This window comes from Cicer arietinum, chromosome 3 (assembly GCF_000331145.2).
Source record: "Cicer arietinum cultivar CDC Frontier isolate Library 1 chromosome 3, Cicar.CDCFrontier_v2.0, whole genome shotgun sequence".
In the NCBI taxonomy this organism is placed as follows: Eukaryota; Viridiplantae; Streptophyta; class Magnoliopsida; order Fabales; family Fabaceae; genus Cicer; species Cicer arietinum.
In genome coordinates, this window is record NC_021162.2 from 68,945,832 (window position 1) to 68,959,261 (window position 13,430).

General features: G+C 28.5%; 1 protein-coding gene across 1 annotated transcript; it reads right to left on the reverse strand.

Annotated features, from left to right (window-relative positions):
• Positions 1-5,402: 5,402 nt before the first annotated feature.
• On the reverse strand, positions 5,403-7,144 carry LOC101507483 (ethylene-responsive transcription factor 8-like). The gene is made up of 2 exons (XM_004493696.4): positions 6,516-7,144; positions 5,403-5,567 (listed from the first exon to the last, which is right to left on the reverse strand). The coding sequence occupies exon 1, from the start codon at positions 6,979-6,981 to the stop codon at positions 6,550-6,552; it is 432 nt and encodes a 143-aa protein (XP_004493753.1). The 5' UTR covers positions 6,982-7,144; the 3' UTR covers positions 5,403-5,567; positions 6,516-6,549.
• Positions 7,145-13,430: the final 6,286 nt, after the last annotated feature.

A 13,430-nucleotide genomic window follows, 5' to 3' on the forward strand; every position in this document is an offset into this window, starting at 1 on the left:
TTGATGGAATTGTTATAGAAGCGTTGGAATTAGGTATGACCTAATGATGTATAACTCTAGTGATCTGTTTGGGATTGTGATACCGGGTCGGGTCGGTGTACGAGCCTGAATTAAGGTTGGACCAGTCCAGAATAGGGCTGGACATCAAACTGGGCCCGCCCATTACCGCCCGGATCGATGCGGGTGAGGGGAATTGGGCGGGTTGGACTAGTTTCTAACGGATCCAACGGATAATAAATTAGGGTTCAAATAGGTAGGGACAGACGGGTTCGGGTCATGAATTTGAGACCGCCAATGATCAACCCGTCCGAATATAGATTTATTATTTATTATTATTATTAATTATAATTTTTGGTATTGGACTGAATATTTACCAAGCCTAATTTGATCCGACTCAACCTTAATTTCATCACTCACACAATGACACTTACACAACCACACCATCACCAAACCCTACTTTCAACCTCTCAAGTTCTCTCCTCACTCACACTCACACTCACACACAACAATTATTCCTTCAAGTTGTTATCACTCAACACTCTAACAAGTCACAACAACTAACCATAATCCTCTCAAATCTCAACGACAGACAATGTCTATTCTTTCTCCTACAGATTGTTATCACTTACTATTCCTTCTATCCTTACTCTTTAATTTATCATTCTACACTTTTCGGTCTCTTAGATCTTGTTTTTTAAAAAATGCATTTTTTTTCATCTTTGTTGTTTTAAATTTGTTGATCTTGTTCTAATCTCTTTTGCAATCATTCTTATTTTTTTTATTTTTGTATAAGGGTTATTATTTCTTTTTATCATGATTGGGGTTTTGATTTAGCTATTTTTTCTATTTCTGAGTTTACTAGAGTTTAGATTTTTTTTGCTGTTGTTTTTCTATATTAGGATTTTGATTTAGGTAATTTTTTGCTTGAATAGGATTTTGTTTTCATCTCGTTATTTTTCTTCATCTTTGTAATAAATATGTTATCCAATTTGTTAGTTTGAAATTGTTGTTAAATTTTTTATATTTATTTACTTTTTTTATCTACTGATTTTTATTTATATGACTAACTTTAAATTGTTTGTTTCTGCATTTTTTAAATTTGTCTCTGCATTTTTCAGATTTAAGAGATAAATTATATTATTAATTTTATTTAATTTTTTTTTTAGATTTGTTGATTTTATTTCATATATTTATTTTTTGTTTCATTTTCTCTAATAATTGATTTCCATGTATGCAAGGTAATATTCTTTTATTTATATTATGTTTATATGTTATAATATCATGTGATAATATTTATATGGGTTGCTTTTTGTTATAACATTTTCCCTGCATATTAATACTAATGATTTCTAACCACTATTTTCTTTACTTTTTTGTTTCCAGATCTGGAAGGTTTTTTCCTTTCTTGGATTATGTTTATGTTATTCTATATTTTTGTGTGTTTTTTTATCTGCTAATTAGTGATTGTTTTGTAGATTTAATGCTTTAAAGCATTGTTGAAAGAAAACAAATGTGCTATTCATGTATTCCTATTACATTTTTTTTAATTGACTTGCTTATTTTTGCACTTATAAAGATAATTAATTATTTCTAACTATTACTTTGATGTTTGTTGGTGTTGGACTGAAGCTATTTTCTATTATTGTAGTATGCTGTTTTGTTAAGTTTTTTTTATTAAGTTCTATGCCTTGAGAATTGTTGTGTCAACTTGTTTTATAGTCATCCATTGAGTTTGAAGGAGAAGAGTAAGATAAGCTTCTTGTATAGTCATTTTATACTCTAATTAGCGATTATCAATTAATTTCTATACAATTTGTCATATTGGCGAGCAAAGATGAGAAATGTGTATTTAGTTTTTTTGTATTGGGTTATTAACATGATTCTATATGTTAGAATGAGCATCAAACATTGTGTTATTTGTATTGATTTGTTATATAGACAATGTGCATTATGTTTACATTTCATAAAATATTTAGATTTTATAAATATGAATGAATAACGTATATTAAGTTTACATTTCACACGGATAGTTGTATTTATAGACATGCTTACATCACAACCTATAAATTGTATATATTAATGTTGTTTCAATGGTTATTTTTTATATGTAACAACTAAAAATTAGAGCTATAAAATGTTCATTACAAAAGAAAATTGGGACAAAATTGCTCATTTTTAAATGAAAAATTAAAATAGTTATACAAACAGAAATCATGGACAAAAAAATAAAATTAAAAAAATTACTTTAATTTAAAAATATCTAACAATGAATGGACCAAAAATATAGCTGGCAAAAAAATATTATTTGGATCAAAAAACTAAATGACCCATAAAATCAACTCGTAGGAAATCACCCGTTAACCTGTGACCCGTTTTACATGTTACTCGACTAAACCGAACTCTTTATTGAACGGAAATGGGTCTGTATTTTTTATCTGTGGGTCGGTTAGAATTTTTGGGTTCGAACCCTCTCTACCCGGCCCGTTGTCCACCCCTAGTCCAAAACAATATTTTTCTACACTAAGCCTAACCACTGTACTATTTCTTTTTTAAAAAATAGAATAACTTAAAAAAAAATGTATATCCCATAAAATAACTAAAAAATTAGCTTAAAAAAAAACTAAAAACTATATACGTATTAACATTTAGGTGGGATATTAGAAAACAACTACAAAACAAACTTAAAAGGTTAAGATTCTTGTCTGATGGTTGTTGATCCATCTCTAATATTTACTTAAAATACATAATAAAAAATACTATTAGATTGAAACTTTTAATGAACTTATTAATCTCATTTTTTTTTTATAATCAAATCAGTGTGTTTTTCACTATTAAATGGTAGGATAAGATAAAACACCGAAAATGAGGAGGAAGGATGAACCTCACCTTCTAATCCAACCAATAATGTATACTCTATGGGCTAAACAGACCAAACTCTATAGGTCTACATTGAGAGTAATCAAATAGTTTTTGGATTTTAATCGGGCTAGTTGACCGGTAAATTGACCAGACTTGTATGTTGAGTTCTAGCAAGGCTTCTTGTTTTAGTTTGCCTGCCATCACTGCAGCTTTTTGGGTACTAGTGCTATTTGTTACAATATAGTAAAACGAATCTTCTAACTAGTGTGATTAATATTGTAGCTAACAAATATAGTTTGCCTTTCATAAAAATAAAAAGTATAGTAACTCGTCTCATGCATGTAGAGTAGGTATAAGTTAAGTCGATTGATAGAATCAGATCAATAGGGCTGGTTCAACAAATCTAAAGACCTAAACAAAATTCAAAATGAGGTAATCAAAACTAATAAGAGCAAAATTTTAGAGCTATTAACAACAAAAATTTGTGATTAAAATTTATACTTTTAATTTTTTTACTCAAATATTATTAATTAAAAAAATATAATTTTGACGTCTAAAAAATTTCGAGGCTTCAAGCGGATGCCTTACTTTTACTTGCAATTCCCTTGAACCAACCCTGCATATCAAACAAATAATAGATATTAAATATTGTTCTTAATTAATATGCTATGAATTATTGTTGCTTATATTTGACCATGGAGTGAGTATTAATTGATTAAGAGACATGTATAATTTACACAATATTTTTCATATATCATATGGTCGCATTTTTTATTATGTTTATGGTAAATTTAACTGAGTTTCCTTAAATGTTATTATTTTTTTCTTTCTGTTTTTAACTTAAAATATGTATAACTAGTAATAGAAAAATTTATTTATATTTAAACAAGTAGACAAGCACGATAGGAAGACTTTTTTAAGTGGACTATAAAGATATAATTTTTTGGCTTTGTCTAATCATAAGCAAGGTCATAGTTTATTATAACCTGAATAACCATATGTGATTTTCACAAATCTATATTTTTCTTAAAATTGATTATAACAACAAAAAAATATTTTATGTTAAAAACAACACGAAAAATACATAAATTTTGTGATTTAATTATCCCGCTTATCTTTCATTTTTAGAATATAAATAAAATATTTATTTCTTTATTCCTACTACTATATTTTTATTTATTTCTTTTTTGTATTCCACAATAATCAATCTATTTCACCATTTCATGTATATTAAAAAATAAAAATCTAAATTAAAGAGATATAATAGTATAAGGCAGGGGATGTTAACAAGAATATTTAAAAAATAAAATAATATGATTATATAAAAAATAAATTTAAATATATTTTTAGTTCATTTAAATATACCATTTTATTTTATTTTTTTAGTCTTAGCAATTTAATTTTTTATAATCCTTCAATTATATGTTACTTTTTTATGTTGTCAATGTTTTTTTAATACCTAAAAGAAAATCATATTAAAATTGCTACCTGTTTTATGTAAAATATGAAATATTAACGCATCAAAATGACTAGAATAAAATTACAGGGATCAATTTCCATAAAAAGTTAGAAGGATTAGAACAAAATATTTAAGACTAAAAGCAAAAAGTAATTTATATGTAAAGACAAAAAACACAAAAATTAAAAAAAATAAAAACAAAAAATTATATATTTGTTTAGACTATAAAAAATAAATTATATATTATCAATATAAAACTTTTTTATATTAATATTTAATAATAAGTATATATTCTTTTAAATCAACTAACTTTTATAGTATAAAATAAATAAATAAAAGACGATTCTTATTCAACTTTTATGTAAAATCAATTAACATTTTCATTGAACTCAAAATATATTTAAAATTAAAAAATTGATTTACTAATAACCATTAATTAAATTTAAATAGTTAATAAGTTTCCGTTACATATGAATAGTTTAAGAGGACCAATTTGAATGTGAAATAATTATATTATTGGAAATTAAATTAATATGAACTTTCTTTATTATTTATATCACAGTCGAATTTTAAATTATTACCACCTTTCCTCATTAATCGGGATTTTAAAAAATGTAAGCACCATGGGAGAATACTAACTAGATAAGATAGACGCAACCTTTCGGTTTAAACTCATCATCAAGTGTAAGATAACAGCAACAGTAAAAAATAAAAGGCGCGACCACGACATGAATCTTAATTAACGTGGACCGTAAGCGCTTCATATTTTAAATCAAGGAAAATGCTAATTTTCATGATACTTTACTATTAAAAAAAAAAAAAGATGAATTATATGTGTCAAACACATAATACTTATAACTCATAATCACTCGGTCTTTCCATGTATGGTCAATGAGTTTTTAATTAACTAAATACCTTATTTTTATAAATTATTCTTGTTTTTTAAATTTTTCATAAAAAATAAGAATCCTCTTTTAATTAGACGATATACCATCACTTTTTTTCATCTTTCATTGATATTTTCTGAAATTTGAATCTATGTTTTGAGAAAATGAGCCAGTATTTTACGGATTACACCACCATATGTGAAAGAAAGATAAGAAGAGGCATTTATTTTGCATTAATATCTCCCTCCATCAAGTTTTTACATTGCAACAAATGGGATTCGCGATTTTCTTCAACTGAAGTGAATTTGTTTTTGAAATAGTGAATGCGGAGGAGTTGCTCTGTCTCACGAATCTATCATGACCTATAAATAATAGATTGAGTCTGACTCATAAAATATAAAGACTAAATAATAAACAAAACAAGAACAAAATAAATAAATAAAAATCAAATTTCGAGTATTTATTGGATTATTTGTTCTGTTTCAAATTATTTTAAAAATAAATGAACATTTTATATTACTATTAATTTACTCAAAAAATATACTAATTAAGCCATTAACTTATTAACTTAAATATTATTATATAATAATAATCATAAGTTACATGTTATAAATTATTTTCTAAAATATATTTAATTATTATTCAGCGACTCCTTCAAATATTAGAACAAAGCAAAGAACATAATCGGACTTACGCGTCCTTTGTAGAGACCCCTACTACAATCACATTATAGTACTGGCTAGCATGTATTTTAACTTGAGTAAAGTATTAATTATATTCAAATTATGTATTAAATACAAATAAAAATTTATGTCGAATCAAAGTTTGAAAGCCGTCGGTAAAAGATACTTATTATGTTCGTATCTCAATTAAGATGCACTTCTGAAAAGAATATTTGGAAAAAAAATACGAGAAATCTAGTCTATAAAAGTATTTTATATATAAAGTAAATTACCATTGAGTTTTAAAACTGTAAGTGTATGAAAATTGAGGCATCATAAAATATTTAATTATTCCCGTAAATTTAATTAAAGTGAGTTAAAATATTCTCTTCCTCAACTATTTTATTAAATTATTTGTCATAATTTTAAAATCTCAAATTGGATGTGTTAAGTTATGCTGATCTTATTAGTTTGATTAGATACTAGTAAGAAAAAACAAAATATGGGGAATTTTGCCACTTGTGAATAATTAACACGAGGTTCAAAACGTCTGTACATCACCAAAGTAGTACTCAACCAAAATTGACAACAACAAACAAGTAATAAAACCAAATTCTTAATTAAAAACAAACAATATTTTATCCTTACCACCGTCCAAAAACAACATTACCCTCCGCCGATTTCAAAGAAGCGGCGCCGGCAAGTTCAGGTCAAACAAGAACGGCTTCTTCTCCTCTTCCTTACTCACAACAATATTCTCCAACTTATAACCTTTGTACTCCGACCTCACCGGCGCACCGGACATGAAATAAACCGGTGGAGGAAATTGATGAATAATGGGAGCGACGACGTAAGAGAAGTTGGTCTTGGCTCTGGGTCCACGGAGGTTCCTTGCGGCTTCGTCATAGGCTCTGGCAGCTTCTTCGGCGGTGTCAAAGGTGCCAAGCCACTTGCGAGTCTTCTTCCATGGATCGCGGATCTCGGCGGCAAAACGGCCCCATGGACGCTTTCGGACACCTCTGAAATGGGACTGTTTGGGTAACTGCTCGGCGTAGCGTGAGTGATTGGACGGCGCCGGAGAGTCCGCCTGAATTGGAAACGTGTCAATGGGCATGGATGAGAGAGAGAGAGAGAGAGAGTTTGTGTGGGGAAGTGTGTGAATGAAGAGTGTGAGTAGAAATAAATAGGAGTAGGGACAGTCTGTGTTTACGCCGACAGGTTTGCGTAGTGCTCGTATACTATTCACTCATTAACTTCTCTTTCTACATACTTTTTTTTTTGTACAAATAAGTGGATTCAATTTCATTGTGTAAGACATTAAATACAGTTATTAATATTTAAATGATAATAAAAAAATATATAAATTAGTATTTAGAATCGAATTCGGATGTAACAATGATGAATGAGTTAGTTGATACTGATAGCGTGAAAATGTGCTTGTGCGCATTACCTTGCAACCTGAATTCAAAAAATAGAGGCAGTACGGGCAGCACATGCTATATTGCTACAGAAACAGAACATCCAAATTGGGGTCTTTTTTTTTAGTACCCTTTTTTAAAAAAAAAACACCAAAATACCCCCATTTGAAAAAAATATACTAAAATGCTCCTTTTTTTAAAAATCAAGTAGGAAGTCGCCATTTGAAACTCGGGCTTCTTAAGGAAGTCGTCATTTCAAATGACGACTTGTAAGTAAAGAAAAAAAAAATGGGGTATTTTGGTATATTTTTTTCAAATGAGAGTATTTTGGTGTTTTTTTTTCAAAAAGAGGGTATTGTAAAAATAAAACCTCCAAATTGGTGTGGACGTAGGGTCATAGGGTTACAGGTTGGAAGATGAAATGATATGATAGGATTAGGATTAGGATAGGATAGGAGAAAGAAAATGAAAGCAGTGAAACTGAAGGATTGACATGATGAAATGATGAGGTGGGCACGCCTGATATAGAACCGTTCACAGCTCCCCTTCCTTTATTGCTGTCTTACCAAAAACAATTCATATATTCACTCAATGCAAATGCAAATGCAACCCAAACGTTATAGCTTCAGCTGCAATGCAATCTTCCCTCCCCCTAATGCTATGTATGGCCTTTGTCTTAGTTGTCATCAAATCAGAATCTCATATAAATACTCTTCCATCCAAACATATTTTGAGTTGTCAGTAATCAATATAAAAAGAAAGATTAATTTTTTTAACTTAATAAGGGAAATTTGGTTCCAAGAAGAGGCAACGACATACTCCTCTTCCAACCTTAAATATAAAAGAATTATTAGACCAAAGACAGTAATTCCTTTTACTCACTTCTATTTATATTTAAGACGAAAAAATATATATAATGCATAAAACTGTGTTAATATGAAACCAAAGCATAAACAGAAACATATGATTTGACCAAATACTTGTAACAAGTGGTTGGACTGAAACTAAAGGTTGAACCAATTGAAAATGTCAAATTCAAAATTTTGGTTGAAATAATTATAATTCAGACTTTATAATCTTTTGATTAAATTTTAAATTATTAATTTGTGATTAATATATTTGAACATATTTTTAAATATAAATACAAGTGACTTCATACAATCTCTCTCTTCGTTTAATTTACTCCGTTTTTATTTTTCACACAATCTCTCTTTTCATTTTTATTTTTTTACTTTTCCTCTTTTTATCTCTCTTTTTTCACTTTTTTTTTAAGTCATTATCCAGATTTATATTGTTTGATTATAATTACCAAACTTTCTGTTCAAATCTATTCACCCAGTGTTGCAATGAATTAACCGTATTGTTTTAAGTCATTAACCAAATTTATATTTTGTTTGATTAGAATGCTCAAGTTTTCAGTTCAAATTCATTAACCAAGTTGTTCACAATATTAACCATGTTTCTTAAAGCCATTAATCAGATTATATTGTTTGATTAGAATGACAAAACTTTCTATTCAAATCTATTAACCATATTGTTTTAAGTCATTAACTAGATTTACGAAAGACAAAATTTGAAACTCAACATCGTAGAAAAGAATGAAATGAAAAGTTACATTGCAAGTGAGGAGATAATGTTGCTCAAGTTACTTCATAAAAAATTTAATTAAAATCAGTAAATAAAATGAAGAATGAGGGATTATGGAAGAAAGAAAAGATGAATGAAGTTTATTTTTGTAGAGGAAGATAAAAAAAATGAAAAAAGAGAGATAAAAAGGGAGAAAGTAAAAAAAAAAATATTAAATGAAGAGAGAGATTGTATGGAGGGTCACTTGTATTTGTGTTTAAAAATGTATTCAAATATCATTACTCTTATTAATACCCCGTTCACATGAGAGTTTACTGATTAAGAACAAAATAATGTGACATAAATAATAAATACTTAACTTCTTTAAAAAAACATTGTCTCTTCAAACATATTTTAATTATCTTACAAGATTAATCCTATAATTGCATGTGAGACATAGAGGTGTCAATTTGACAAACCCCCTAATTATTGGTTTCAGCCCACATGTTGGAGGGGCCAAAAAATTATATAATTTAAAAGGTCTCCAAAAAGTAAACTCCATCCCCCTAAAATTTTGTGGGCTTATATAGTGGGCCTATAGGGCCACGTTTTCAAAAAAAAGTTGACAATTTTTTTAAAATTTGTTTCGAGAAATAATTTTTTTCGATTTTTTCACCAATAAAAAAATTTCAATTTTTTTTTATTCGAGAATTCTTTTATTTATTTTCGTCACAAATTTTTTTTCGAAAAAAAATATTTTTAAATTTTTTTCGAAAAAAATAATTTTTAAAATTTTTCAAGAAAAAATCTCAATATTATCAAAATATTGAAGGCATGTAAGCCCCCTGAACCCCCTCTCTTAATCCCCATAAAATAATGAGCCGAAATTTTAAAAACATTATTTTTATATGGGCCTAATATTAAGGGTTTAATAAGAAAAAAATTAACAAGGCCTAATAGTTGGAGGTTTTTTTGACAACGCTAATGAGACATACTAAGGTTTACAAAAGAAAAATCTATAGTATAGTCAAAACTTGATTTAAAGGGAGATAACAATAAACTCACTTGAATTTTAATGAAATTTCACTCACTCTATAGAAATATTTTTGTACTTTATTTTTTTTAACCACTAAAACGAAAGTTATTAATAACATATATTTTAATGGTTAACAAAAATAAAGTACAAAAATATTTTTATAGAGTGAGTGATATTTCATTAAATGAAGTAGCCTCATTAACTATGTATCATTGCAAAATATTTTGTTAACAACTAAAACGAAAATTATTAATTACTTATTTAACATAATTATAAACTAAAACGAAAGTTATTAATTACTTATTTAACATAATTATAAAATGACTGAAGTGAATAAATATTTCATTAATTATTTAGAGTGCTTTCTAACCACTAAAACGCACGTCATTAACAATTTATAGTACTTTATTTTAATGGTTAATAAAATACATTTTAATAGTTAATTATGTATTACAAGTGATTAATGAGATAATATCTCTATACTTTAGCCATTTTATTTTATAACTATATTAAATAAGTTATAAGTGGTTGATTAATAAAATAGTTTAAGTGGTTAGTAATATACCATACAATGTTCCCTTCATGCTTATCCAAAAAAATGAATATGTGATGAATAGTAAATACAAATGTCTCATATTTGTGTCAAAAGTGTGTCCAATAACATTTTTGAGGACGCATTCTACCCGTCACCTAAACATCAAACTGTTCATAGAATAACAGTAATTTGTTTTCAGCTGCTATTGCAGTTCTCTCCATTTATAATCCGCAAGAATGATTAAGGCTTCTACTATCACAAGCTCAACACCACCTTTATGCTGTAATGAGCAATAAATGTGTATTATTGTAGGAAGTTGTGTTGGTTAGTTTAAGCACACAAACCTTTTTTTTTTCTTTGACTTATAACTCAATTTGTTTTTGTCTGAAATGTGCCCAAGATTGCCACTATGTCATTCATCAAGCAATGGCTGGAGTTCTATATAGCGTAGGTGTCCTTGTATCAAGTAGTAAGTGACTGCTAATAGACCAACTAGTTACTACCATTAAAGTAATGAACTAATAAATTAAATCAGTAAATACCAATAAACCAGCAAACCTGAAATTACCAATAAATGAGTAAATACTGGAAAAACTCAATCCCATTAACTACCTATAAACCAGAAAATAAATACCAGTAACTTGGGACTGGAGAAAACATTTTCGCTAAGCAAGGTTAAAACGAAAAATGAAACCAAGACATGGTTGTTTTAGGACTTTGCTTCTTTGAACCACGCAAGGAGACAATGTTTTGCATACCAAGCAAAAAGCTCAATAAGTAAAAACCCTATAAGGAAAATAAACTGTTCAAGATGTGGCAAGCCCCTATTGCGAAATGGACCCTATGTGCTCCAGGCCCATTTAGATTAATCAGTAGATCTTCTGTTCAATTCCCGTTCTAGAATTAACGGGAAAATGGAAGTGCCATGTTATTCATCCGTACTGAATGAGTTGGAGGATGCCAGGTCAGTTTCCTGCACCCATTCAGTTAGCTTCAGGTTAGGGTATTATTGGCCCTCCTCAACCTAGTCATCCATCCTAACTCAGGAAGTCTTGCTAATCCTTCATAGTCCAGTCATCCCTCTCAGGCCATCTCTAAATATTTAAGTCTGGGGTGGGGGAGTGTGAAGGCTAATAGGCTTGCCCATCCCTTTTTTCTTTTTTTAAATGCAATACTTCAAATTTGTAAACAAAAAAAAAAATTAGATAGCCCAATTATCAATGTAACAAATAATACTTAACTAGGGATGGCAATTAGATCTAAATTCAATGGATACCCGCAAAAAAAAAAATCACTGCAAAAACATGTATGGGTACGAGGAGGAATAATTATCTGCAAAATTAAGTGAGTACGACTACTACAGTACCTACCTCACCTTGCACTTATATAAGTATATTATTTATTTATTTATTTATTTATTTATTATATTAGTGTTTAATTTAATTAATTATTTTATTTTATATTTTAACATCTATTAATATCGTTGTTTTATGATTGTATTTAAGATATTTGGATAATTTTTAAATTTAATTACAACAATATCATTTATTTAATTTAATTACAACAATATCATTTATTTATTGATCAATTTTAGTTAAAGCGTAGGTAATAAGGCATTTAAGTACCCAAAGGGTAAATGTATGGATATTAAAACTGATACCCAATACAATACAGACACGTGTATGTATATTTTTTTTAAACGCGTGTATGGGAACGGTACCCATTGCCATCCCTAACTCCAACAGAGGACGAGACGACGGCCCTCGACAACAAATTTATCGAGGCCTTAAGTTTTAAGGTTTTTTTTTTTTTTTTTTTTTCTGATTTAGTTATTTTATGCTTTTTAGTTTTGCTTTTGTAAGTTAATTAAGTTAGGCTCGTAGATAAGGTGAATAATTTTTTTGTTTGACAATGAGAATACCAAACAAATGAAGAAACATTATTTGCTTTTGGGAAGAAAAAAATAGGATTTAATTATTTTTCTTCTAAAATAGGTCATTCAGAAGTCTTTAAGTCCAACTTGACTCGACTCTAATTTTAGACTAGAGTAAATGGGTTGGACTAAAAAGACCGAGTTGTTTTTAGACTACCTTTTTTTACGACGCGACCCAAACTAAAATGTGGGACGACTAGGTGGACCCGCTCTATTTTGACAGCTTTATTTATGTGTCAAATTTTTAGCTGTGCACTGAGATAAATTTGGCTATAAAAAATAGAAACACATGATGAGATATATTCAGGGAACAATTTAAGGTATAACATGAAATTTGTGCTATAATATTGTCTTTCAAATTGATTGTGGTGTTTATTATGTGGCAGGCTGATTTTACATAAAGATGTCTCCCTTAGCTTATGGTTCATTGGTTTTAAAGTTGGCATATACATGGTTGGGCTGCAATAGATATTTATTGGTTGAGGAGTGCTAGCAAAACACTATCTAATCAATCAAAGAAATAAAAAATGTGTGTTAAAGAGTGTGTTGGTAGCATTATTCTTATTGGTTAATTGCATGGCTTCTATAATAAAACACATGTATGAATAAAGTATGATGGAATTAAACACATTGGTTCAACTTAAAAAATGGAAAGCTTCTTTCTGCAAGAGATAAAAGATTCAGAATAAAAGGGACTTTTATTACATGCAAACCACACGAAACTCTTATTTTTTTCTTTTGGTCAACTACATATTGATGCAATATTATGAAATTTTAAGAATTTGCTTATAATTTTAGCTCCTACACTACCTAGCCTCTATTTTATTGCCTTTTTTTGAGCTGCCAATTACCTTTAAGTGAAACATCAAACTAAATTTCAGTCCAGTTAATTTATGAAAACAGAAATGTTCGAACCATTTCCAAAAACAAAAGGAAAAAGGAAATTGTTGGAAATGATGAAACATAATTGGCATTGATGATGGCTTTAATGTGTGAATTGAAAAATGAGAAGTCCCACATTGGAGGGAACACACTCATTTATGACATTTATAAGGAGTTAGTTTCACAATTGGGT